General features: G+C 40.3%; 1 protein-coding gene across 1 annotated transcript; it reads right to left on the bottom strand.

The window, feature by feature from the left end:
* Positions 1-24,520: 24,520 nt before the first annotated feature.
* On the bottom strand, positions 24,521-25,033 carry LOC138892679 (uncharacterized). The gene has a single exon (XM_070176415.1). It carries the CDS (start codon positions 25,031-25,033, stop codon positions 24,521-24,523), a length of 513 nt encoding a protein of 170 aa, XP_070032516.1.
* Positions 25,034-27,000: the final 1,967 nt, after the last annotated feature.

Genomic DNA, 27,000 nt, shown 5'->3' with positions numbered 1-27,000 from the left:
AGATTTTTGCTAAGGTCGCATTTGCGACACAATGCTTTGCAAATGCGAACAGGGAACCTTCGCAAATGCGAGGAATTCTTCGCAAAAGTGAATTCTTGCCCAGCAGCCCAGGTTCGCAAATGCGAGGCTGCTTCCTAAATGCAATAGTCGCATTTGCGACCAAAACATCACAAATGCGATTAAACCAGAACCAACACTTAATAATTTATTAAAAACAATCCGAAACCAATCCGAAACTCACCCGAGCCCCCGAGGCTCCAAAACAAACACCCACACAAGTCTAAAAAAATAACATGAACTCGCTCACGTGATCGGAACACCAAAATAATCTATAGAACCACGAATCGGATGCCAAAACACATGAAAATCACCATGAACTTCAAGAACTTCTAGAATCGCAACCAAGTGTCCGAACCATATCAAATCAACTCCAAATGACACCAAATTTTGCAAGCAAGTCCCAAATAACGTAATAGAGCTTCTCCAACTTTCGTAACCGCATTCCGACCCCGATATCACCAAACTCTTGGTCAAACCATTCACTCCTCCAAAATTTCAACTTTCCAATTTTTGCCAAATTGCTTCAAATTACCCAACGGACCTCCAAATCTAAATCCGAACTCACGCCGAAGTCCAAAATCACCACCCAAGCCTATTGGAACAATCAAAATCCAATCCTAGGTCAAATACCCAAAAGGCACACCTTGGTCAATTCTTTCAACTTCGAGCTTCTCAAAATGAGAGTCACTTCTAAAAATACTTTTTGAACCCCTAAAAAACCCGAACCGATGATGCATGCAAGTCATATTACACTATGTGAAGCTACTCGTGACTTCAAACTGCCAAACTGGACGCAAATTTCCAAAACGACCAGTCGGATCGTTACATATAGGGGCTATTCTATGTGTCTATTTCTATGTTATTCTGCTAAGGAAAGTAGGATCCTGTGGTAGGAAATTCCATAGTGGGTGGTTTGCATTGAGAGGGCCTCATTGGCATTCAAACCTATAGGGAACAGTTAGTCATTAGTAGTTAAAGGTATTTGGGAGTAGAGTTTAACTCTAGGTTGGGCTGTTCTCCCCGGCACAAGCATTGCCCTGGGCCTTGAGACCCTTGGGAACTTTGATGTTTCGGTTGATTTAAAGTGGGCATCGACCTTGAGTAGAACTCTCACCTTAGCCTTTAATTCATTGACACTTATTACTCTCTTTGGGTTTGGTGTTTGATGGAAACAAAAAGTATTCAATGTGGATCATTCACTATACACGACCTCTGAATTAGCATGATTCCCTTAGCATTTAGGTATTGTTAGTCATCTCTTCTTTTAATCTTTGCTTAGTATGATTCCCTTATCATTTAAACATTGTCAGTAATTTCTTTTAGTCTTTGAATTTTATATGGATATGTATACAATACTGTTATTCTAATAACCTTCTCTTTTTTGTTTGGGCATGTACAAATGATTTGGGCATGTTGAAGTTCTTTAAGAACTCAGGCCCAAGTCCAGCTCTACTATTGTCTGAGGGTCTATCATCGCTCGTCATTTGTTACTGTTGGGCCGGACTTTTGAGGCCCAAACCTCCCAGAGTCACTTCATTCCCCTCACCTCTTTACTTATTATTTCGCTATTCCTTAGTTTGCACTATGTCATTGCTCGTTGATATTTGCTGTTGTTATATCTCATTATGTATGTGACAAGTATATATATTGGATTGAATGTTTGTCCTTATCTTTTAATTCATAGAATGACTTAGGCAAGCTTAATGACCCTAGGATTAAAAGAAGCCTTAGTTAGCAATCAATTTCATATCCGCTAATCGTAAGCTGTTATTAATTTGTCACGCTTTACTAACTTGATGGTAGGCTATAATCTCATATTTTAGTCGATTATTACTCTTCAATTTACTGCACTTTAATTAAGTTTGAGCTTTAATCGATAGTGTTTTGCACTTATTATGTATTTTATGCCTTGTAGGAGTGATTCCGAGTGATGTAGATGTTATGGAGCTAATTCGGGTGATTTGGAGATTTGAAGTCTGAGTAAAAGCCCAAGGAATTAAGCTGGGATTGCATTCTGGGGTCGAACACCACGTCTGGATGTCAAAATCGGAGCAAAAAGTCGGACTCTGAGAAAAGTGTACAACCGCGGCGCGTGGCGCGCCACGCCTGTACAAAAGTCCTGAAGTCTGTCAGAACAAGCTCTATGAACTTTCCCACAACCGCCCTGCCTGGCGCGTCTCCCCATGCCCGCATCTGTGCAATATTTACAGAGTTATTTTCCTATTTCACATGGGAGAAGATGTTTTTGTCTGGGCCCGACCCTACTAAATATAAATACATGTAAAAACGTTATTTTATGGACTTTTGACACATCTTAGACCTAAGTAAGCCAAGGAAGAGGTGGAGATGCAAAAGCTCAAGGATTTTATCATTCAATCTTCACTGAAGACAAAGGTTTGGATTATTTTATGTTTTCCTTTAACCTAAACATTGTTATGATGAATTACTCCATATCCATGGAGTAGTTCTCTTTATGGTTTGATGGATTTGGTGTATTGATACTTGTTTGTGGATAATTAACTCTAGTGTTATGTATTGAATCGTTTTGGTTGTTGTAATTGTTGCATCTACATTCACTTGTTCGTGTAATCGAGAGAGGCATAACATGTGATATTATTGCATTATATTTCGTTGGTTGAAATCATTAATTCTTCTTAGTAATCAGAAGAGGCTAGTTGAATTGTTGATTAAACTTAGTTAGGAGGATAATCGAGATAGGTTCTTCTAAATACCAATCCACTACGAATTCTTTCATATCTTCACGTGTTTAAAATTGGTTCATCTTGTGAGGTTGAGACTTGACCGAGAGAGGAGTTTCTACTAATCAATTGAACTAATAACCAAGTGAATTTGAGAGACTCACTTGAGCATTAGAAGTGAATTATCTAGAGTTAAATCCTAAACATTTATCTTGCACCTATCCTATCAACTCTATTGTTAACTTCCTTTGCTTAATACTTGCGTTGATTGTCATTAGTCAATTTGTTTAGACTCTTAGTTAATTTTAGTTTTAATCACATAAACCTAAATTGTTGATCATCTTGGATACAAATCTAGTTACAAACTATGATAATACTTTTTAACGCCAATCCATGTGGATACGATATTTTAATTTACTGTATTCGACTAGCGAGCATATTTTAGTGTGTGTTTTAAGCTCGTCATACCTCTATTCTTAAAGATTTTTGAAGCCCAAAGTCTTAATAAAGGCAGTTGTCCCTCTTTCAAAAAAAAAATCATAATTGTCGCGAATTTGATCTTTCTAAAAGAAATCAACCATTTCGAAAGATTAAGGTTATGCTGCCCTAAAATAAAAGCTTTAAAATAGTTTTCTGCTTCAAAACTAAGGTATATCTTAGAGTCATTTGCATAACACTTTTTTTTACCATGTTAGAATGACCCGAACCTCCATAATTTAGGACATAAAAGGCTTTAATTTGGTTTCCTTTTTCATATTTTATACAAACGTTTCCTTCTTTCAAAGTTCCTTTTAAGCTTATATATGCTAACACTAATTTTCCTAAAGACTTTTCTTTAAATCCATCCTCTTTAAATCATACTCTACCGTTATAGAAATTATGTCTTAATATGTGGTAAGCTATACCCTTAGAGCACTAGTTAAGGCATAGTACAAATAATTAATTCCAAATCTAGTCTAAGTCCTATGGAGCTACCTCAGGTAGATTTTAAGGGGTGCCTAACAACTTTCCCTTAGAAGAACAAGAACCCTTACCCATGATCTCATCGGTTAGTAGACTAATAAAGAATACAACCTTTAGTAATTAAATAGGTACCCTAGTATACATTTAAATATTAGGTGGCGATTCTCTTTCATCAACAACAGAGAAACCAAGCACTCGTCGCATCTGCGATAGCAAATCCACTTCAACGGTCGCACTTATGTACCCAGGGACCGCACATGCGATTGCGTAGATGTGCTCAGCTCCCCGCACATGCGGCTTCTCGCCCTCCTGTCCGAATTCGCTTTTGTGATGAAGACCTCGCATATGCGGATTCGCTTGTGCGACTGAGTTTCTGCAGATGCGGCTACACCAGCACCAGAAATTTCTTCAGTCGTGCTGCATGAGACAAAATAATCTGAACCTCGCCCGAAACTCAATCGAGCTCCTCGGGACCCTATCCGAACATACCAATGAGTTCCAAAATATAACACAGACCTACTCAAGGCCTCAAATCACTCATAACAACATCAATACCACGAATCGCACCTCATATCAAACTTAATGAACTTTTGAACTTTCAACTTCCAAAACCCGTGCCGAACCATATCAAATCAACTCAGAATTGACTCAAATTTTGCACACAAGTCCCAAATGATATAACAAAGCTATTCCAATTCTCGAAACCACATTCCAAACCTGATATCTTCAAAGTCATTTCTCGGTCAAACTTATGAACATTCCTAGCCTTCAACTTGCCAACTTTCGCCAATTAGTGCCGAAACCTTCTAGAAATCTCCAAATACAAATCCGAGCATACGCCTAAGTCCAAAATCATTACCCAGACCTAACGGAACAATCAAAACTCCAATCCGAGGTCAAATATTCAACGCTTCCAACTTAAAGCTTCCTAGATGAGAATCATGCTTCCAAATCAATTCTGAATCACTTGAAAACCAAAACTGACGTTTCACGCAAACCATAATACATCATACGAAGCTACTCAAAACTTCAAATAGCTGAACGGAATGCAAATTCGCAAAACGACTAGCCGGGTCATTACATTCTCCCCACTTATACATATGTTGGTCCTCGAACGTGCCAAGAGTCATTCCAAGGCCATCAATTCACTGTGTAATCTTACTATGAACATACCCGGAGGTGATCCCACGTCACCCCAATCCATCTAAGTTCGTCAACTCAACATAACCGAAGATTCTTCCTTCAACCTGAGCCCATAAACCTTGGGACCCAATTTCCAACATCCAGAATTCCTTACAAGACCCAAATCTCGCATCTACACTATGTATAAGTTTAAACAAGTTGTATCAAGCCATAACCATAACAAAAAATCTCGCATCTACACTCGCATAGTCGTAGCAATAATTCCTGATCACTCTAGCTGCTCAAAAATAAATCCGGTACCGGTAAAAATCCTCATATCATATAAAACCTCCTTCAAAACCTTTGTACATTGTCAATGATGAAAGAAACGCGCAGAAACTCATAACCACTCATCAGATCAACAATCCATGGAGTTCTCTCTCGTCCGACAAGAACCAAAGCCAAATTCTAAGCTGACTTCTAATTTTAGTCTTCCAAACATACCGTAATCATATCCGATAGTACCCATTCTAGGTCCAATGACCTCATATCATCAAACACAACCATTATGTTGACATGCCACACCAATACAACCTAAGCCACAAACCGTGCAATCCATGCACCAATAAGAAAAAATTCAAATGCACTTAAAATAGAAAGTGACTCAGATGAAAGAAACGTCTCGCAAGTTCAACATATACCACCACAAGCGCAATGCTATGGACCTATTACACATAGTACAAACAAGACACACAAATCTAACACAAAGGATCATATCCCAACATAACTCCACTGCAATGCGTGACACTATCCAAACACCGGTCCATATGAAATACCTCATGCCACAATGCTGAAAATTAACAACCACAACCACATGCAATTCGATATCAAATACATGAAGTGCATGTCCATAACCATGGTGAAGCGAGTAACACAATATACCACAGCCCGAAAAGACCATAACCAAGGCGCAATCAACCATTCAACACCCCAAGAGCCATCTCGCTCGAATTCCGCTACAAAGCCCAAACAGAACCGCATCATGTTTGCATATAACAAACAATTCACAACCCCTCGTAGCATAGAAGAGTAATACACAGAACATATCAGAACACGAACAAGCTCAACACAAACCGAATGAGACACCCCTCAATGCTAATAGTTCTGAGTCAAAAAATCCGAATCGGTATAGAATACGCATCCTCATTGGGCCTACCAATGGGCCCCCAAATCAACTCCGGTCATCCCCAAATGGATAAATGGCCCTCCAAACTCCACAATGACCTAAACATGACACGTACCACCATCTGGCTAACTTTGGCCACATCTTCACAGTCCGCAACCCCGAAACTATCTGCTTCTGAGAACTTCTAGTCTCCAAATCCATAGAACATATGAATCACCATTGTCGATCCCAACTCCACCATCGAATGACTAACACATCTCTCTCACACAATCATCCCGATAAAAATTCTTCTACAATTATTCCGTTCCACATTGCAAAATCTGAAATCAACAGTCAATCAACTAGGCGAGTACCACAATACCAATGAATCATCCGTAAGTCAAAACACGGTGCACCTTCTGAAATGTGCACCCTTCTCAGGAAAAACCAAGTAGAAATAGCATTCATCTAATCATCTGAAACCGCCCATGCTATCTAATAATTCATGAGTTTGTCTGCAAAACTAAATCGTGACCTCGCACATGCAAATCTCAATCCTACACGACGTACCTCATTTATCATGCCATTATATGAAAATACGAGAACCACATTATCGACCCTGAGTCACAAGCAGATTACGTAAACGATCAGTTGGAAACATTCCACTTGATTCCATCCAGGAGAGAATTATAACACACAACATACCTCTCATACCTGCAGATAATATCCATCTTAAATTATTGCAGAAATCATCGAGAACTCTACGAGACCCATTTGCACATGACTAAGCCATCAGACCTGAATTCCTTGAACCCAACTAAGTCACGCAACTCTCCAAGCCCAAGCCTATTGCCACAAAACACTTGTAAATACTTACCACATCATAAGTACCCAAAGAACTAATCATATCCATTACTGTGTTGATCCAACCAACTATCAAGCTATCTTTTTTCTCTGAGTTCCTTCTGAATTGCCATAAAGTTAACACTCTTCCTTGACAGTACACTACCATCCTTAACCCAAATCTCACTACAAGAGATCCTATCATAAAACCACACTACCTTAAGGCCCATAAGCCGTTGTATTTCTTCCTAAGCACCCCAAAGGTACCCCAACTGAGACACATACTCTAAAGAGACCTTCTGTGAATTTAAAGTTATTCCTTTTACCTTTCTGATACTGTAATATAGAATCCAATAATGATACAGAAATATCGCGAGTCCCGACACCATCCAGAATAAATATCAGATCTTAACCATATACAAATTCGGAAAATTCTCAACTGCCACATATAAATCTTGAATCCATTAGAACCTTCTTGAGAGTCATCCACTCTGCTCAAATCTCAATTGCACCGCCCAAACGGGCCGAACGACCTGTGCCCCATTAGCACAAAAACTCTAGAAGAAGTAACCCCACCTTAACGCAACCGAGTGACACCATTTTCTTAGCATATTACATCCATCATGAATAACGAACTCAAATCATTCCAAGATTTCCATGTATCCATAAAGTGTAACACATTACGCATCTAGAAATTCCTTACTCGAGTCATCCTCGAAATCAACATCTTCAAGCCATAACTGATTTTCAAACATGCCTCAAGCTGAAATTACTACAATATGTAACCATGCAATATGATCGTCAATAGTAGACTCCCCCACTTGGCTCGAAGCCAATGAACAAAACAGCCAATAACTCATAATACCCATACTTTCTTAGTGCCATAATCCCACACTGAAAGTCAACTAAATTCGTAAACTCATGCAACACAAACCATAAAATACCTCAAATCATCCGCTAAGCTCTCGTTCATCGTCGTGATAGTCAGGTCAACTTTCTCAATCGATCCAAACTCAAATTGCAACACATATAACCCACTGGTAGAAAGGAACTCTCCACATGACATCATAAGGATCACACATTCGTAGATTGCCCTGCAGGTGATAACCCACCTACTCAACCTCAAACTGACATCTCTCTATACCCTTTCGCAAGCACAATTACTACGCAATCACTTAATCTTCCTGAGTCTGAACTCATCAATAATACATGAGAATTTACTTCGTTCCACAAATAAATAACATGAAAGATCCCCAACATGATCATAACTTGAGGCTGTACAACACATCAAGACAGAATTCAAGCATCCAATAGTCTTTTCCACATCCCAAGCAAACTCTTCTTGCCACATCCAAACCATCTGAACGCATACCGCAATCACGTCATACTCATCGCATTGCCATCCAACCACTCATCGAGTCATAAATTCCACTCATAAGGGCACCACCGGACATATAAGTCAAAAAGCACATGCTCACACAACTGAAACTACCGAGCCTAAGTTGCAGTCTAAACCTAGCCTCAAGTCCTCTAGACTGACCCATTACCAAAAAATGCATCTCACACCTCGTCCATGGAATCACAAGCCGTCAGTGCACGACCAATACCAAGCGCTCACATAACATACGAGTAAGGGGAAGGAATTCAAAGGAATATGCTTCAAGCTGAATCAATGCCGCACGATAAGGAAAGAAAGATGGGAAGTTTATCCCAAAATCCCTTAAGCCTCTCGAAGATAGGCATGGACGTCATCATACCAATCCTCAAAACTCTACTAGACACTTGCTCATGACTCGTAGAACCTATGAACCTAGAGCTCTGATACCAACTTGTCACGACACAAAATTCAACTAGTCATGATAGAACCTAACACAACCCGCTAGGTAAGCCAATTAATAATAAAACAACTCAAATACGAATTTATGAGAAATAATGATGAAATAACTGAAATTATATACAACTTCCCAATGACTTGTAGTACATGTCATGAGCTTCTAAGATTTAGAGTTTACAAAGCCAGTATGAAATAAATACATCATTTGTTCAAAATATACATAAACATATTTATAAATCTAAAGCTACCAAGAACAAGAGGAAGCTCTAGCTGGAACACAGGTACATCGTTAATGCCAGCTCCCTCTAGACACAACAACATCAGCTCCAAAAGCTGCACGCAAGGTGCAGAAGTGTAGTATGAGTACAACCGACCCCATGTACTGAATAAGTAACAAACCTAACCTTAGGTTGAAAGCAGTGACGAACTTGAAAAAAAAACGGTCAGAGTCCAACACCAATAGTCAAGAACTACTCGTAACAACATAATAAAAATAGTGCAAGTGAAAACTTAAAGATATTATGTCCAGCTTATTGACATTTACGGAAAATAGGCATGCTTTTCAAGTATAACAGTGAAACCCAAATCTTTCACCGAAAGCAGCAAGACTAAGATTTTTCCCAAAACATTCAACAACAGATAAGATATTTCATTATCAGATAGCATGAGGAAAGTACATCTCTATCCATATATGTCAATATGCATATCAAGTCATAAATGTCACAATACAGTGTAGCATGAGGAATGCATCTCTTTGCCTGCATGCCAAGTATGCATATCAAATGAATGATCTCACAGTGATAATCCCAGATACTCACACTCTCAGAGTACTCAGTTTTCCTGCCTCAAACTCCACTCATCACACTCAATCACTTAGCACTATATGGTACCTATGCTCACTGTTGGTATGCAGACTCTAGACGAGCGAATTGTAAGGCCTTGTTATAAAAACAAAATTCATAATGATTGAAGATTTTAAAATGAGCCAACGGTATTCGGGAATAATGTATTCGAGTATTAAAGGAGACCCATGGGATAGAAGCACATCATTTTAAAATTAAAATATGTGTTTAATGTGTGTTGGAACATACTAAGGAGTTTTGTGAATGGCAAGAACTTGTGTGGAATAAATTGGATACATTAAGTGGAAAGGATGTTTCAATTAGCACAAGATCCGACTTCAAATGAATAGAACTCCCATAATAACCTATTAAATTAAAGCCATCTGAGTCTAGTTTTCAACGCATCAAACCGTTTGTCATTTGGATATTTCTACGGAACGTTATGGCTATATTACTGGACCTATGCCATATGTGTGCTAGATGCGCGACCGCGCATATTGGAGGGTATTCTGCCTTGTGTGCGTGACCAGATGCACAGTCACTTGCCCAGGTGCACGACCGTGCACGTAGGTGCCCTATAAATTCCCCTAAGGCCGGGTAGAGAGAGGGGCTAAGTCATTTCTTTGAGCTATGGCTTGCATATCAAGAGGAATCCGTCCAACACTTTCCTTCCATGAACTAAGGTAATGTTTTTGGAGAAATTTTGAGTTTATTACTACTCCTAAACACTTGTTTTAACTAGGATTAATCTTGAAGAACCATATATTTCCATTCAAATCCCCAAATTGGTCAAGAGCACTACATGTTGGGATTTTCAAGAGTCTCCCTACAAGAGGTATGTCTACCATCTCTAACTAATCTATGGTGATTAGTTATGTATGAAATATATGTTATGACTTATGGGATGGTGATTAGAAGCCACAAATGCCTTAACCTAGGTTGTGTTGGTATTGCATAGACTGTAAAATGAATGAATTGATAACATTTATGGGTTGGGAGTGAAGTGTTGGGCATGCATGTGCTAATGGAAGTTATGAGGTGAATCATTGGTGTGGAAGGTGGTTGTTAGGTGAAGAAATTCTATGGGAGGAAGTTGTAGAAAGATATGCACCCTAGATGTTTGATAAAATATCTAAATGACTTAAAGTATAGGAATCTTGCTAATATTGGTACAATTGTGTTGCATTGTTGTTGATTGAAGTTGTTTAGTGTGGTGGAACTTCGTAGTATTATTAAGGGGCAAATTCCGGGTATGTTGGCTAAACTCTGTTTTTTGAATTGAACCCCACAATGGCCATATAAGTCCCGTCTTGCTCATTATAAATTGATTATTCCAAACAAGCCTTGTGTCAAGAGATATATGCATTCAATTTGTAGTTCAAATGTACTTGTTATGTTGAGTACTATTTTAGAAGGTGATTAAGCATGGCTTGTGTATTAATATTTTATGATTTGAAAACGTGATTCTAATGAAAACTAGCATGTCGAATTGTGTAAGAAATCACATGTGCGTAAGACCCTTAATTTGGTTAGTTGATCAAATGTGTATTTAAAATCTTGAGTAGAAATGCCTTATTGTTGATACTCTATAAGGATGCTTGAAAGTGAGAGAAATGGGTTGGAGATATAAAGTGTGGCCAACTTGCCAAGAATGAAATTTATACTTGTGGCAAACGGTGCTGAGAAAATGAAATGATGTGAGAAAGGTTATGAAATAGGCCTTGATTCAACTGTCCCAAATTGACTTCGAAAATAGATGTGCCTAAAAGCTTATGTGCTCAGGTCATGCCCAAATGTGGTTGTCTTAACTAATTTTATGCTTTATAAGTATTTCCAAAGTGTTTTGAGCTCCTATATGTTCATTAGTTGAAATTGTGTATTGCCTTTTTTGGGAAAAAGTATTTCAAGAATGAATGATTTGTTAAAGTTTTCTTTCATGACTTAATTATATTATTCCCCCTTCTTGGGAAGAAAACCTTGAATGAAATCAATGTAATCAAACACTTATTTCTCATATGAAGAAACCTTATGAACCTACAGTCGCTAAGGCGAAATGTGCCAAACGGTTGATTGGAAGAGAACCCTTGTACAAACTTTTATCGTTTTGGGAATCTAGAGTTGTAGTGATGTGATTACACCTCCACCTGCATATATTTGGGTGAGGTGGCAGGGCCACTTTGTGTAGGGATTATGGTATTATGATACACCTCCACCCGCATATATTGGGGTGAGGCGGCCTGGCCGTTTTGTGTAGAGAGTGTGGTATTGTGATACGCCTCCACCCGTATATATTGGGGTAAGGTGGCAGGGCCACTTCGTGTAGGGATTGTGGTATTGTGAAACACCTCCACCCGCATACATTGGGGTGAGACGGCATGGCCACTTTGTGTAGCGTTGAGGGTATCGTGATTGCACCTTCACCCGCATACATTGGGGTGAGGCGGCAGGGCCACTTTGTGTAAAGGTAGTTGTAGAGGATCCTCGAGTTAAGAATTTATAAACGTTATTGAAAGCTTTTAATAAATTTGTTGTGGCTTTAACGTCTAACTAAGCCTTTTATTATTACCATGATTCATCATATTCGTGTTGTATTTCTAAATCCTTGAATATGTGTTTTGGTTTTCATACTAGTATTATTCCATATGTACTAACGTCCCTTTTTGCCGGGGGCGCTGCTTCTTCAATGGATGCAGGTGGTTCTTCAGCAGGCGGTTTTGATCCTCGTTAGCAGTTACTCTCTATTCAGCAGATTTTGGTGAGCCTTACTCTGTTCCGGGCTTCATATCATTTGATATTGTACTGTATGTTTTGAGGTATATCCGGGGCCTTGTCGACGGCACATCCATACTACTCTTCGGTTGTACGTAGAGGCTCCGTAGACATAGTGTGGGTTGTATGGTGGTGTTGGAAGAGTCAACTAGATATGTTGTATTTGTATCACACGTCCCATTTCAAAATATAATTATGTATATATATTTTGTGAATTATGAAAGAAGTAATCGTTGGTGATGGAATTGGAATTGTTCATGACACGGATCCTACCCAAGCCCTATATATAAAGCCAACATGGACTGTTGCGGATTCTAACTCGATCCCATAATAAGTCAATAAAGCCTGTTGCGGCGTGCATCCCGATCCCATAAATATCCAATAAGGCCCGCTGCGGTGTGCAACCCAATCCCATAAATAGCCAATAAGGCATGTTTTGTCGGGCAACTCGATAACATAAATATCCAATAAGGCATGCTTCGGAGTGCAGCTCGATCCCATATATATCACCTCATAATCCGGCTCTCAAGACCCAACTCAGTCATTAATCTTTCAAGTCTCAAGGGCTCACACTCTCGTACCACTTAGCCCAAACAATGATAATACGTGATGTAACAATGAATGATGATCAAAGACTGAGATATGATATGCAAATAAAGAATCATGACTGAGTATATAGTTACAATTAGAGGGAATAACTCAAACCAATAAACATAGCATCATTAGGTTTCAACCGAATAAGCGCATTGCCTAAACATGATTTCTAAATGATTGACAGGTCATGTAATCAATCAATTAAGGAGAACATGGATGTACCAAGATATAATAACAAAACAAGTCCGATCATAGTCTAATAGTCAACTAGAATCATAATTTCCCAGGTGCATGCCCACACGCTCGTCACCTAGCATTTGCGTCACCTTAATACATCTCTTATAACATAGCTCCCAGGGTTAAATACCCTCAAATCCAAGTTTAAATATGATACTTAACCCGAACAGGCAAAATTAAATACCGAGCAAGCCAAACAGTACCCTAGAATGCCATCCCGCATGTAATGACCTCCGAACGACTAGAAACTAACCAAAAGCAACTGAAATACATCAAATAATTCCTAAGGAAACAATCCCATACTAATTCAATTACAAGTCTAACACATTCAATTACTAGTCCAACCATACTAATTTCACTAAAATCCCACTTCGAATCGATGTTCAAAACTCAACTATTCACTTTAGAAGGTTTAGACAAAACCCCCCAATTTCTCTTTTGAAATCATCAATTAAATGCCAAAGATGGAATCACAAAATATAATCAAAATCGAGTATAACACACCCCAATCCATGTGGTGAAAATCGCTTCCAAAATCGCTTGAATCTGAGGTCCTCAACTTGAAATATGACCAAATGAACAAACCCTCGATATAATATAACATCTGCCTAGCATTTCCGCATTTGCGGACAACACAGTGCACCTGCAGTGTCACTTCCAGGACAAAAAACTATGCTTATGCAAAAACGCCTTGACCCAGCACTCGTCGCATCTGCTAGAGCAAATCTGCTTCTTCGGTCACGCTTCTGCGCCCAGGGACCGCACCCGCGATTGCACAGATGCACTCAGATCCCCGCACCTGTAGCTTCTTGCCCGCCTGTCTGAATTTTCTTTTTTCGATAAAGAGCCCGCATCTGCGGATTCACTTCTGTGACCAAGCTTCCACAGATGCGGCTACACCAGCACTAGAAATTTCATCCGCCATGTTGTATGAGAAGAAATGATTTGAACCTCGCCCAAAACTCACACGAGCTCTGCGGCACCCCGTACGAACATACCAACGAGTTCCAAAACATATCACCTACCTACTTGAGGCCTCAAATCCCTCATAACAACATCAAAATTATGAATCACACCTCAAATCGAACTTAATGAACTTTAAACTTCCAAAACCCGTGCCGAACCATATCAAATCAACTCGGAATGAACTAAATTTTTTTACGCAAGTCCCAAATGATATAAAAAACCTATTCCAATTCCCGGAACCACAATCCTAATCTGATATCGTCAAAGTTAACTCTCAGTCAAATTTATGAACGTTCCAAGCCTTCAAATTGACAACTTCCGCCAATTAGTGTCGAAACCTTTTAGAAATATCCAAAATCAAATCCGGACATACCCCCAAGTCTAGAATAAGTTCCGGGCCTAACAGAACAATCAAACCTCCGATTCGAGGTCAAATATACAAAAGTCAAAATTGGTCAACTATTCCAACTTAAAGCTTCCTAGTTGAGAATCATTCTTCCAAATCAATTTTGAATCACATGAAAACCAAAACCGATGATTCACACAAGTCATAATACATCATACGAAGCTACGCAAGACTACAAATAGTTGAACAGAATGCAAATGCTCAAAACGGCCGGTCGGGTCGTTGCATACGTACATGTGCTTAGTAAGCACGAGCACTATAGCTCGATGCGTATCCCTATGTGGATTGATATGTTTGGGATCGAGTTGCGAGCCTCAACAGAGTTATGTGGGATACCCTTTCTTGTGTTTATTTTGTGTGTTTTGTTTTTCCTTTATTAGATGAGTTTGCGAAATTGTGCTTTTGTTGTTATATTTGTTGTACTTGTCGGATAGTCTTCGTACATTGTTTTCTTTTCATTTTTGGATATATCTAAGTTATTTTTTATTTGGTGTACGGACTGCATTGTGTGAGTTACCGTGTGGCTTTTGGTGTGACCTGTCAATTGGGCTGCTTATATTAGGTGAGATGGGGTTTTTGGACCCGGGATTTGCACTATTGTATTGGGGTAAGGAATGTTTGGAAGAATAATACCCTATTTACGCTCAAAATTTGGCAATGGTCATTGTCGGATGAGAGAGCCCCTCGACTTATTGATTTCATGGGTGGTTACGAGTTTCTGCATGTTTCTTTTATCATTAGTATTATTGCAAAGGTCTGTAATAGGGTTTCATTTGATATGAAGTATATTACTGGCACCGGGTTTGGTAATGAGCAACTATTGTGGTCGGAAGCTATTGCTATGAGTACATGAGTTATCTGGTACATCGTGTGGTTTGATCTTCGCAGAGTATTGACGGCTCGATGCAGCTTATTGAGATTTATATTGTGTATACATATAAGTATAGAATCTCATAGGGGATTCCAAATGTTTGAATTTTGTTCCACGCCCTGTGGGGCTAAGGTCGTAGGGAGACTTTTCAAATGGGGTTGTTTTCATGGACTCATATTGACCAAGGTGGCACGGGATCACTCATGGGTATAGGTATGATTAGTTCATTCAGCTAAATTGACGGCCTTGGAACGACTCTTGGCATGTTCGAGGATGAACTTATGTTTAAATGGGGGAGAGTGTAACGAATCGACCGGTCATTTTGAGTACTAGCTTTCCTTTCTGTGCTTCGAGACGTTTCATAGCTCTATTTGATGATTTAGGACTTGCGTCGTGTTCTATGTCAATTTTCAAAAAATTTAAATGTGAATTTTTAATGAAAATATGATTTTTGAATTAAAATGAGGCTTGAGTTAACCATGCTCAACGTTCGTGGTAAACAACCTCTTATTGGTTTTTTGACAATTCTAGTCCTTGGGAAGTGATATTTAATTTAGCTATTTTCATTCTTGTCATTATTGATTCTTCATTTCAGTTACTTCATACTATGTTCGTCTTACCTAGCACTGTGTTAAGTGCCACCACGACTAGGTAGATTTTAGATCGTGACATCCGTATTGAATTCAGGAAAGTTTGAAATGTGATTTTTTAAAGAAAACTTACTTTTTGAACTGTAAAATGGTTGACGTTGACCACAGTCATCATTGTTGGTAAAGGAGCTCAAATCAGTGTTTTGAATATTTTGGTAGGTTCGTATGATAATTTTGGACTTGTACACATGCTCGATTAGGGTTCCGGGTGACTCGACCCTTTCAACGCTTATTTTGAAAAGTTAAAAAGTTGAACTTAAGAACTTTGAAAACTTTGAGTTTTGATATGTGATTCCTTATTCTTGATAGAATTTTGGTATTTTGGGTCGTGACAAGTAGGTATCAGAGCTCTAGGTTCCTAGTTGCTACGAGTCATAAGCAGGTTTAGTAGAGTCTTTCGGATCAATATGGAGACGCCTGTACTTATCTTCAAGAGGCTACAGAACTTATCTTCGGAGTTTGAGCCTTTGACATTCTATTCTCTCACAGATGGTGAGGACACGAGCTGCAGTTCCCGAAGACATTTCCCCTAGAGCCAGTGTTACTAGTAGTCGGGGAAGAGGCAAAGGCAGAGGCCGGGGAAGAGCACGTGTCATAGCTAGAACATCTGCTAGAGCAGCAACTGAGGAGCCACCAGTAGCTCCAGTTAAGTGACAGGTACCAAAGATGCCTATTGATACCCCATGGGCTAAGGCGGGATTGATTATGTTTGCACCAGCTACTTCACAGACTGGAGAGGAGCTCTAACTCCCGCTGCCCGTACTCCAGAGTAGCAGGCTCACATTGGTCAGGTTTTCGGTGTTATGCTGGTATAGCCTGTTATTCCATTTCAGGATTGAGATTGAGATGTTCAAGAAGTATGATCCTCCTACTTTTAGTGGCACAACTACCGAGGATGTGCAAGGTTTTCTAGAGAAGTGTCATTGTATTATCCGCACCATGGGTATTGTGGAGGTGAGCAGAGTTGCTTTTACTACATTTCAGCTATCAGAAGCAGCGTATAGGTGGTGATAGGCTTACGAGGAGGGTAGGCTAGCTGATGCAACTCCCCTCACTTGGATTCAGTTTTTAGCGATGTTTTTATGGAGTTTGTTTCCCAGACCGTCCAAAATTTGTGGCGCATAGAGTTCGAGCATATGCACTAGGGAACTATAATAGTGTTAGAGTACGCCATCAAAATTAGCGAGTTTTCCCGACATGCACCTGCCTTGGTTTCTACAATCAGAGAGCGAATCCACAAATTTATTGAGTTGGAGACAGATACTCCGTTTCAACAGGTTATGGAGATCGCTCGGAGGTTGGATGGAGCGTCATGGTAGAGGTTTTATGGGTCAGCCAGTTCAGTTTGCACTTTAGGCTTCACGTGGTGCTTCAGATATCCATTGGTCCTAGAGTACCCGTACCGGATAATTTCAATACCTACCTCAGCGGAGAGGCTACTTTGAGTGTAGGGATACCAGTCCCATGGTGAGAGTTTGTTCCAGACTCTGAACGGGTATGCCACACAGAGTATTCAAGCTATGAGTTCTGTTCCAGTTGCTACTATACTTGCACCGCCAGCTAGGGGTAGAGGTCGACATATAGGGGGAGGCCAGGACCATTATTATGCTTTTCCTAGTTGTACTGAGGTTGTTGCACTAGTTTATGTCATTACAGGTATGATTTCGGCTGGTTATAGAGATACATTAGTATTATTTCTATCCGGTCCCATTATTGGTAAGATTCATCCTACCTTGCTTCATATGTGGTTATGTTTCATGATTCGTGTACTATGATCATGTGTTCACGCTAGTTGGAGAATTATATTATTAGAGCCCGTGTCTATTGTTTTGGTTTGGTCGATGTTGAGGGTCATGAGGCTTGGGGTGGATTTCCTATTAGTTAATATAGTAATTTTTGATGTGATTTCTGGGTGGTTTGACGACGACTTATGATTTGGGTGCTCTACATGTATGGGAAGTTTGTTACGTGTTGTAGTTTTGCTTCCACATGATTGAATTAGTAGAGTGTTTTAGTTGTTTATGTGTTTAACTTACTTATGATTTCGAGTGGAGAATAGGGCCCTGGTGTTCCTTATGCATAGGTATGTTTGTACCAGGTTATGTGTCACTGTGAGGTTATATTAGGGTAAGATTTGTTGTGGTTGTTGCGTTTGTTTTGCTTCTTCCTTATGGGATGGATTCGTAGTATGGTATCTATGGGAATTTGTACCTGTTGGACTTGTTTGGTAGTTCTCTCGTATGTTTCTCTTTCCATACTTAGTCATATTCGAGTGGTGCTTACTGGGTTGGATTGCGATGCATATGCCTACACGGAGTTTGATATGGCTTGTTGGTCGGGTGAGTGCATATTAGTTTCACATATTTCTTGCATTATCATCAGTGTTGGGAAGGATTGGAATAAGGTTCTAGTCGATATGAGACTATTTACCGGTAGCGGGCTGGGTAATGGGCGGCTATTGTGGTCGGAATTGTTGCTATGGGCATATGGGTGGTGTGTAATATCATTTGTTTATATCTTGTGGATGTATGCATGAGCAGTTGCAGCGATTTAGGGATTATACAGTGAGTTTATTTGAGAATCGGGTCTTTCATGGGTGTCAAAATTTGGTTCTAAGGCTTATCGGCATGAGTGGAAGGAATAATTTTTGGTTGTGATGATGTTGTCAGGCTCATGTGGATTGGGGTGACGTATTATCACCTGTGGGCATGTGTATGGCGAGTTTAGACAATGATTTGATGGTTTGAGAAAGTCTCTTGGCACATTCGAGAACGAACGTTTGTTTAAGAGGGGGAGAATGTAACCACTCGACCAGTCGTTTTGAGATTTATCATTCCATTCAGTTGTTTGAGGTCTTGAGTTGATCACATTGTGTATTATGACTTGCATGTATGGTTGGATTGGATCTTCAGATGTTTTCGGATTGATTTTGATGATTGATTCTCATTTTACAAGTTTAGTTGGAAATATTGACCGAGGTTTGACTTTTGTGAAACATGTTGATCATTCGGTATGGTCCAGAATATCCCACCTCGGCTAATTGACTGGTGATATGACATTGCACCCTGTGACAAAAATCATATGATAAGAGTATTGGGTAACATTCCATCTTTGCTGAACATTCAACCAAACAAGGAACTGATCAAGGCTGCTACCATGTTCTGGGATGAGAAGAGAGTTATTTTCCGATTTGGCAATATAGAAATGACTCCTCTCTTGGAAGAAATAGGGGGTTTCGCCAAGTTATCGTGGGATAGTCCATGACTATTGGTGACAAAAAAATCGCACTCCACGCGGGTTTCTGAAAATGTTGGGTTTTAAGAAGAATGATGAGCTGGTCTGCCCGAAGAAATCATACATCCCCTTTGAATTTCTCTATGAGCGTTATGGGCATATTAAATTATATCGCCTTCATCATGAGGTTCTAGCCATTATCTCTTTGGGATGGGCGCACCACCGGGTTTATGTTTTCATAGTCTGTTTCCCGGGTCTGTTGATCTTTTTGATGCAAGGGGGAAGAATTCATACTCACTTGGACATGGTTGCCAGGACCTTAATGGAGGGTATCGAGGGACAAAAGTACACTATCATCCAGATGATCTTAGCTGAGATTTGTCGTGCTCTGGATCGGTGCAAGCATGGGTCCAGTCACTCTGCGGGTTGTAATCTCTTGCTACAAGTTTCACTGTTGGAACACTTTCTGAGGGGTGAGTATCGCCAGGAGCTTCCACGCAGGCCACTGATTTACTACATATCTAGTCATCATCCAAAGAAGATGACATTCATTCCAGTCAGGTTTGCAAAGCCTTGAAATCTTGTAGACTGGGTGCGTTTCTTTAACAATCTGATAGATGCGCAAGTGCATTGGTTCATTGAATGGTTTCCTAGTAGTGAGTTCATTTTCAGATCCAAAGGAACTACTCACTTAGTACTGATCGGGCTGCGAGGCATCTACCCTTATGCTCCTATAACGGTAATGAGGCAAGATGAAAGGAAACAAGTCATACCTCGAGTTTCCAACATGGTTCAATATAAGGCAAATTTCAATAGGGATGTCATCCCATTCAAGTTCGAAGCGCAACACATGTCAAACCAAAAGATCATCGTGGAAGGAGAAACCATTGAACATGACAGGTATCACGCCGGTCATATGTACTACTATCTCTTGTGGTTCGAGGACGACATAACTGGAGACGTCAAACCGGGGGTCAATTTGAAAGATAGGATCATAGACGAGGTGGCTGAGGCACAAGTGAAGTATAAGAGGCTATGCAAAAGGATGCTCGAATTGGAAGCTAAACATCTAGAACAACATAAAGTGAACATGGAGGCGATAAGGGAATGGAAGGAGATTGACACTACGTCGACAGAGAGGATAAAATATATAGAGCAAAGATTGATGGAGCTAGAAGGAAAGATGAGAAAGAGGCTCTAGGATTTTCAAGGCATGGACTATGATGAAGGAGGGAAGCCAGCCAAGGCTTACTTGCTACTGACATGCGCGATCTGAGAAACATGATTGATGGGGTCAAGAGAGCCAAACATGGAAAAGGTCCTACAAGGACCAAGTAGATTAGAATATAATGTCGCTTACTACTTTCTAGATTAGATTTTGATGTAATAAGGCTTGATGTCATTAGTGACTTTAGTGTTATTGCCGATTTAGTGGAATATTGGTTTGGGTTATTTTCGCACTAATGGAATGAGGCAAACGTTGGCATGAATTTTCTCCAAGTCTATGTGTCTCTTAGGCCTACCTTTGTCACAATGAGGTCCCCAAAGTTAGGACATGAATTATTGCATGACCTTATGTAATACATGTCTAAATATTGCAAGCACTCTTTTACTTCGTCTTACTGACTTGGTTATCTTTTGCATACTGACATCATATGCATACCACAATAGATCCAGAGGTCCTCCACCTCCTCCTACACCTAGCGATTGAAAAAACAAAGGCAAATGCAAAGGGAAGATGGATGATTTAAGTGGTATTCGAAAGGACAATGCTACCTTGATAGAGAATGTTGAAACCTCAGACGGGAGAAGTACGCTGGGACAGAATGAGTTGGTCTTACGCTTGGAAAAAAAAATCATGGAGCTGCAGGGTGAGCTTGAGCAGGTCCGAAATCTGGCAAACCTTTCCCTTACTCTAAATGTTCCCGAAATCAACCTGCAAAACACAACCACTCAGAACCAAACACCACCACAAAACACACAAAACCAGAATCTACCACCCATAGCTCCGAATCCTCCCACACCCCACCAATATCAAAATATCGTGCCTCCCCAAAACATTAACCCACCACCAGTGCAAACTCCTCAACAATACCACCATCAATCGACCCAATATCCGCAAACCACCACTTATCACACTCCTCAAAATGCACCACAACCTACTCCCGTTCCCCCTCAAACCTCAATCAATGATCACCCAAGTACCCAAGTTCCAGGGACTCATCAAGGCAACCCGATATACGTGAAAACCTTACCCCATACCCCACAACAAACCCTATACATACCTGAGCCAACTGAGAAGGACCTGCACATTCGGAACATGGCAGAAGAACTTAAGAAATTGACAAGGAGAGTCCAAAGTGTTGAAGGTGGGAAGGGTGTTGAAGGCTTAAACTACGAATATTTTTGTATCCAACCAGATGTAGAACTGCCGGAGGGATACAAACCTCCCAAGTTTGAGATGTTTGTGACAAGCTCAAAACACACACCTAAATTATGCTCGCTAGTCAAATATACTCTCAGAGGGCCACTGGTAGAGTGTGTCGCCGCTTGTTAGGAGATCCTTACATTGAAAAGTGCCTCCGCTTGTTCGAATCTTGATTTGTAGAGTGCGTCTTTGCTTGTTCGGAGAAGTTTGCACTGAAATGTAAAGTAATCTCCACTCGGGAGTGATTGACTAAACTATAATCATGCCTGAAGCTATATGAGCAAAACGTTAAAACATTCAAAGTAATAGTAAATCAAATAAAAGCATTCCAAGAGATACTCTTGACTGCGAAGCTAAGTTACGGCCATCGATTGGCACAACATCGGTGATAAGGTTTGCGACTGTCTATTATGGCATCCATTGCGACGGAGCGAAATTGCTTTGTTGGAGAAGTTTTGTAGTTTGCTATATATAAGGCTCCGATTGGCCAAGCCGACGTTCGATTTGTACAGTGTGCTCCGATTGATTGAGCTGGCAACTTGCTATATACAACACTTCAATTGGCCAAACCAACGTTTGATTTGTGCATGGTGCTCCGATTTATTGAGCTGGTAGTTTTCTATATACAAGACATCAATTGGTAAAATTGATGACTCGTTTTGTACAGGGTACTCCGATTGGTTGAGCTGACGGTTTGCTATGTACATGTTTTTTCCGTATCAGCTGTATGATTTTGAGGTACCTGCAAAGGATTCAAAGGTTAGCTTTAGTTGTACTAGAAAAATCTAAGAAAAGAAAGAAGATCAAAAATCATAGGCAAGTGGCGGGTCAGTCATTTTTCCCAATGTGGTCTTAGTGCTTCCTTCCTCCCTGTTAACCCTACACTCACAGAAAAATTCTGAGTGGGGGGAGGGGAAGTTTGTTTGTATCGACCACAGTGTTGTTTTTCTCTGGCCTTTGACATGATTGCGCCGCGAAGTTCGGTTGATGGAACCGATTACGGTATATATATATATTGTCTTTAGAAAACATTTTGAAAATATTTTGTTTTTAAGGCAAATGCCGTCGTTATGGATTATGACATGTTACGAAAGGTTCTCCACACGCGAGCGTATCCTCTTGAAAACTTTGTCCGGTTGATTTTGATCTTCCGTGATGCTTCTGACAACGAGGCTACTTATTGTCGCAATTGCATCCTAATTCAAACTAATGTATTATAAGGCTTTCCTAAGGTTATGACTGATCCTTTTCAGGTTGCCTACGTATCTAAAATTGAATTACGTCTGAAAGTAGTTTGATTACAACAAATGCAAAATGATCAGATTAAGAATGAAAAAGGACAAGTCTGACTCAGATAGCCTACGTATGTAAATGGAATCAGGCCACAACATAGTTCAATTATAAAAGATGATTGAATCCGATGAGGATTGCCTACGTATTCCTTTCTGAGGAAATCAAGTCGGTGTATTTCCTGATCAACATACAAAAAATGATATTTGGTTTTTCTATTACAAGAGAAAAGGGGGGGAGAGAAACCGAACCCTACATGGGTTTCCCATGTATCCCTCTGTGGGAAGTCAGGTTGCACGTAGTTCTGTTACATCAAAAAATAAAAACCTAACTTTATTTGTCTTCAGACATAGCATCTCTTGATTGCATCTGAGTTGATGGGCTTCATGTTCACTCTTCCATCCATTTCTTCCAAGATTAGAGCTCCACCCAACAGTGCTCGGTGAACCACGTAAGGACCTTGCCAGTTTGGTGCGAACTTTCCTTTGGCTTCCTCTTGATGTGGAAAGCTTTTTCTTCAAAACCAACTGCCCCGGTGTGAATTGGCGAGGCTTCACTTTCTTGTTAAATGTGCTGGCCATCATGTTCTGATATAGCTAACAATGACATACTGCATCTATTCTTTTCTCATCAATGAGCATGAGTTGTTCCTGTCTAACCCGTATCCACTCTGCGTCATCCAGTTTTGCTTCTTGAATGACTCTTAAATATTGTATTTTGACCTCTGCGGGTATAACAACTTTAGTGTCTTATACCAACATGTATGGCGTAGCCCCAATGGATGTTCTCATGGTAGTCCGATAACCATGTTAATCGAAATGTAGTTTCTCGTGCCATTGTCTGTGATTATCCACTACTTCAATAGAATTCTCTAGATATTCTTGTTGGCTGCCTCGACTGCCCCATTCATTTGGACACTGTGGACGATTACGGTGGACGATTCTGAACTTCTCGCATATTTCTCTAATGAGGACACTGTTGAGGTTAGCGGCATTCTCAGTGATGATAGACGCTGATATCCCAAATCTGCAGATGATGTTGCTTCGGACATAATATGTCACTACCTTCTTCATGGAGGCCTTGTAAGTAGATGCCTCGACCCATTTTGTAAAATAGTAAATAGGTACCAAGATGAAACGATGTCCATTTGATGATGTGGGCTCTATAGGTCTGATCACGTCCATGCCCCAAGCGGCAAACGGCCAAGGTGAACCCATTATGTGTAACTCATTTGGCAAAACCCGGATGAAATCCCCGTAAATCTGGCACTAGTGACACTTATGCACATAGCAGATACTGTTGTTTTCCATAGTCATCCAAAAGTATCTAGCTCTCAAGATCTTCTTGGCTAATGTGAACCCGTTCATGTGGGGTCCGTACATTCCTGCATGTACTCCTCCAATAGTCTGGTTCCCTCAGCAGCGTTTACACATCTCAACAAATATAAATCTGGGGTCCTCCTGTACAGGACTTCCCCGTTGAGGAAAAAGGTAGTTTGCCAGCCTCCTAAAGGCTTGCTTTTGACCATTAGTAACATTCTTCGGTTATTATCTGGTTGCAAAGAATTTCTTGATGTCGCGATACCATGGTTTACCATCTGGTTCTTCATCTACATGGAAGCAATAGGCATGTTGATCCCTGATCTCTACCTCGATAGGGTCGATGTAGTTCTTGTCCGGATGCTGAATCATAGATGATAGGGTTGCAAGGACGTCGGCGAACTCATTCCAAATCCTAGGGAGGTTCTTGAACTCAATCTTCATGAACTGCTTGCATAGCGCCTTTACACAGTGCATGTACGGAAGTATCTTGACATTCTTTATGGACCATTCTCCTTGGACTTGGTGTATCAATATATCGGAGTCTCCTATGACCAAACGTTCTTTGACGTTGAAGTGGAATGCCATTCTAATCCCAAGGATGCATGCTTCGTATTCGGCCATATTATAGGTAAAAGGGAATCTTATCTTTGCCGATGCTGGATAATGCTGTCTAGTTTCTGAAATCAGGACTGCCCCAATTCCAACTCCTTTGAAGTGTGCTGCTCCATCGAAAAACATTCTCCACTCAGGGTACGATTATGCAATATCTTCTCCAGCAAATAACACTATAATACGTGGTAAGCGGCCGTAATCCCCATCCACCAAATTTTCTGCGAGGCGGTCAACTAAAGCTTGCCCCTTGATAGCCTTCTGAGTGATATACACAATGTCAAATTAACTGAGGAGAATTTGCAAATTAGCTAGCTTTGCGATAGGCATCGGCTTCTAGAAGATGTACTTGAGCGGGTCGAGTTGAAATATCAGATGCATAGTGTATGCCGACATGTAATGCCTTAGTTTCTGGGCAACACAAGTCAGAGCAGAACATGTGCGTTCTATCAAAGTATACTTGGCCTGGAATGGCGTGAACTTCTTATTTAAGTAGTAAATGGCCTGCTCCTTTCTCCCAGTTTCGTCATGATGTCCGAACAGATAGTCGATGGCATTATCCAAGAATGACAAGTAGAGCAACAATGGTTTCCCTTGTTCGGGGGGAACCAGCACTGGTGGATTTGACAGATTATCCTTGATTCTGTCGAAGGCTTTCTGACACTCTTTTGTCTACTTTGTGGCAGCATCTTTCTTCAGCAACTTGAAAATGGGTTCGCAGATTACTGTGGACTGGGCTATGAAGCGACTGATGTAATTCAATCTACCCAGGAAACTTATGACATCTTTCTTGCTCCTTGGTGGAGTTAATTCCTGAATAGCCGTGATTTTTGATGGGTCTAGTTGTATTCCCTTCCTTCTTACAATGAAGCCTAACAGTTTTCCGGCGAGGACTCAGAACGTGCACTTTGTTGGGTTTAACTTCAAGTTGTACCTTCGCAGGACTTCGAAAAATTTCCTCAAGTGCTCCAAACTCTTTTGAGACTTTTTGATGACGTCATCCACATACACTCCAATCTCCTTTTGAATCATATCATGAAAGAGGGTCGTCATGGACTTCATGTAGGTAGCGCCGGTGTTCTTGAGACCGTATGGCATGACTTTATAACAATAAACTCCCAAAGGTGTGGTGAAGTCCGTCTTCTCTGCATCTTCCTCATGCATTAATATTTGGTGGTACATCGAAACAATCCACAAACGGTTGCAGTTCATACTTCGCGCAATTGTCAACGAGGATGTGGATATTTGGCAGGGGAAATTGTCCTTTGGACTAGCTTTGTTGAGATCTCGGTAGTCCACACATATTCTGATCTTTCCATCTTTTTTGGGTATTGGGACGATGTTTACCAACTAGCTTGGATAATTGGTGACCCTTACCACATTCTCTTCTATTTGTTTGGTCACTTCTTCCTTAATCCTCAAACTTAAATCATGTTTGCATTTCCTGGGTTTCTGCTTGACCGAGAGTCATGCAAGATCAGTGGGCAGTCAATGCGAGACAATGTCAGTACTTAATCCCGGCATGTCATTATACGACCATGTGAACACATTGATATACTGTCGGAGGAGCTCAATCAGTTTTTCCTTCTACTCGACTTCTAGGTGAATGTTGATTCTGGTTTCTTTTACATCTTCTTCACTTCCAAGATTGACCACTCCCGTTCTTCGAGACTAGGTTTTTTCTGACTCTCCAACTACTCGATCTCCTGCAGGAGATTGTCGGGCATTATACTCCTCATAATCCGGGTCATTGCGCTCAATGGTATCGTTACATGTCATAATCGCGGAATGCGGGTTTTTAGCAGTTTTATTACTTAAAATAAAAGCTAAGTATAAATAAAGCATAAATAAAGTTACAATATTTGAGAAATGATTCTTTTTATTTCATCAAAAGAGGAACGTCTTAAGCATTCAAAAGACACAAATTAAAAAAAGGTACAGACACAGTGGATGCCTTAATTGACCGTGCATTTTTGAAAAGGAAACTTTTACAAATCCATACTGGCGGTCCAATTCCGCAGCGCTTCCCCTTGTTCGGAATCCCTGGTAGTCGGTCTCTTGATGCCAGTCCCTTCACAGCATTCTTCAATCATATT

The sequence above is a fragment of the Nicotiana tomentosiformis genome, chromosome 5 (genome assembly GCF_000390325.3).
Source record: "Nicotiana tomentosiformis chromosome 5, ASM39032v3, whole genome shotgun sequence".
Taxonomy (NCBI): Eukaryota; Viridiplantae; Streptophyta; class Magnoliopsida; order Solanales; family Solanaceae; genus Nicotiana; species Nicotiana tomentosiformis.
This window is presented reverse-complemented; position numbering and strand designations above follow the sequence as displayed.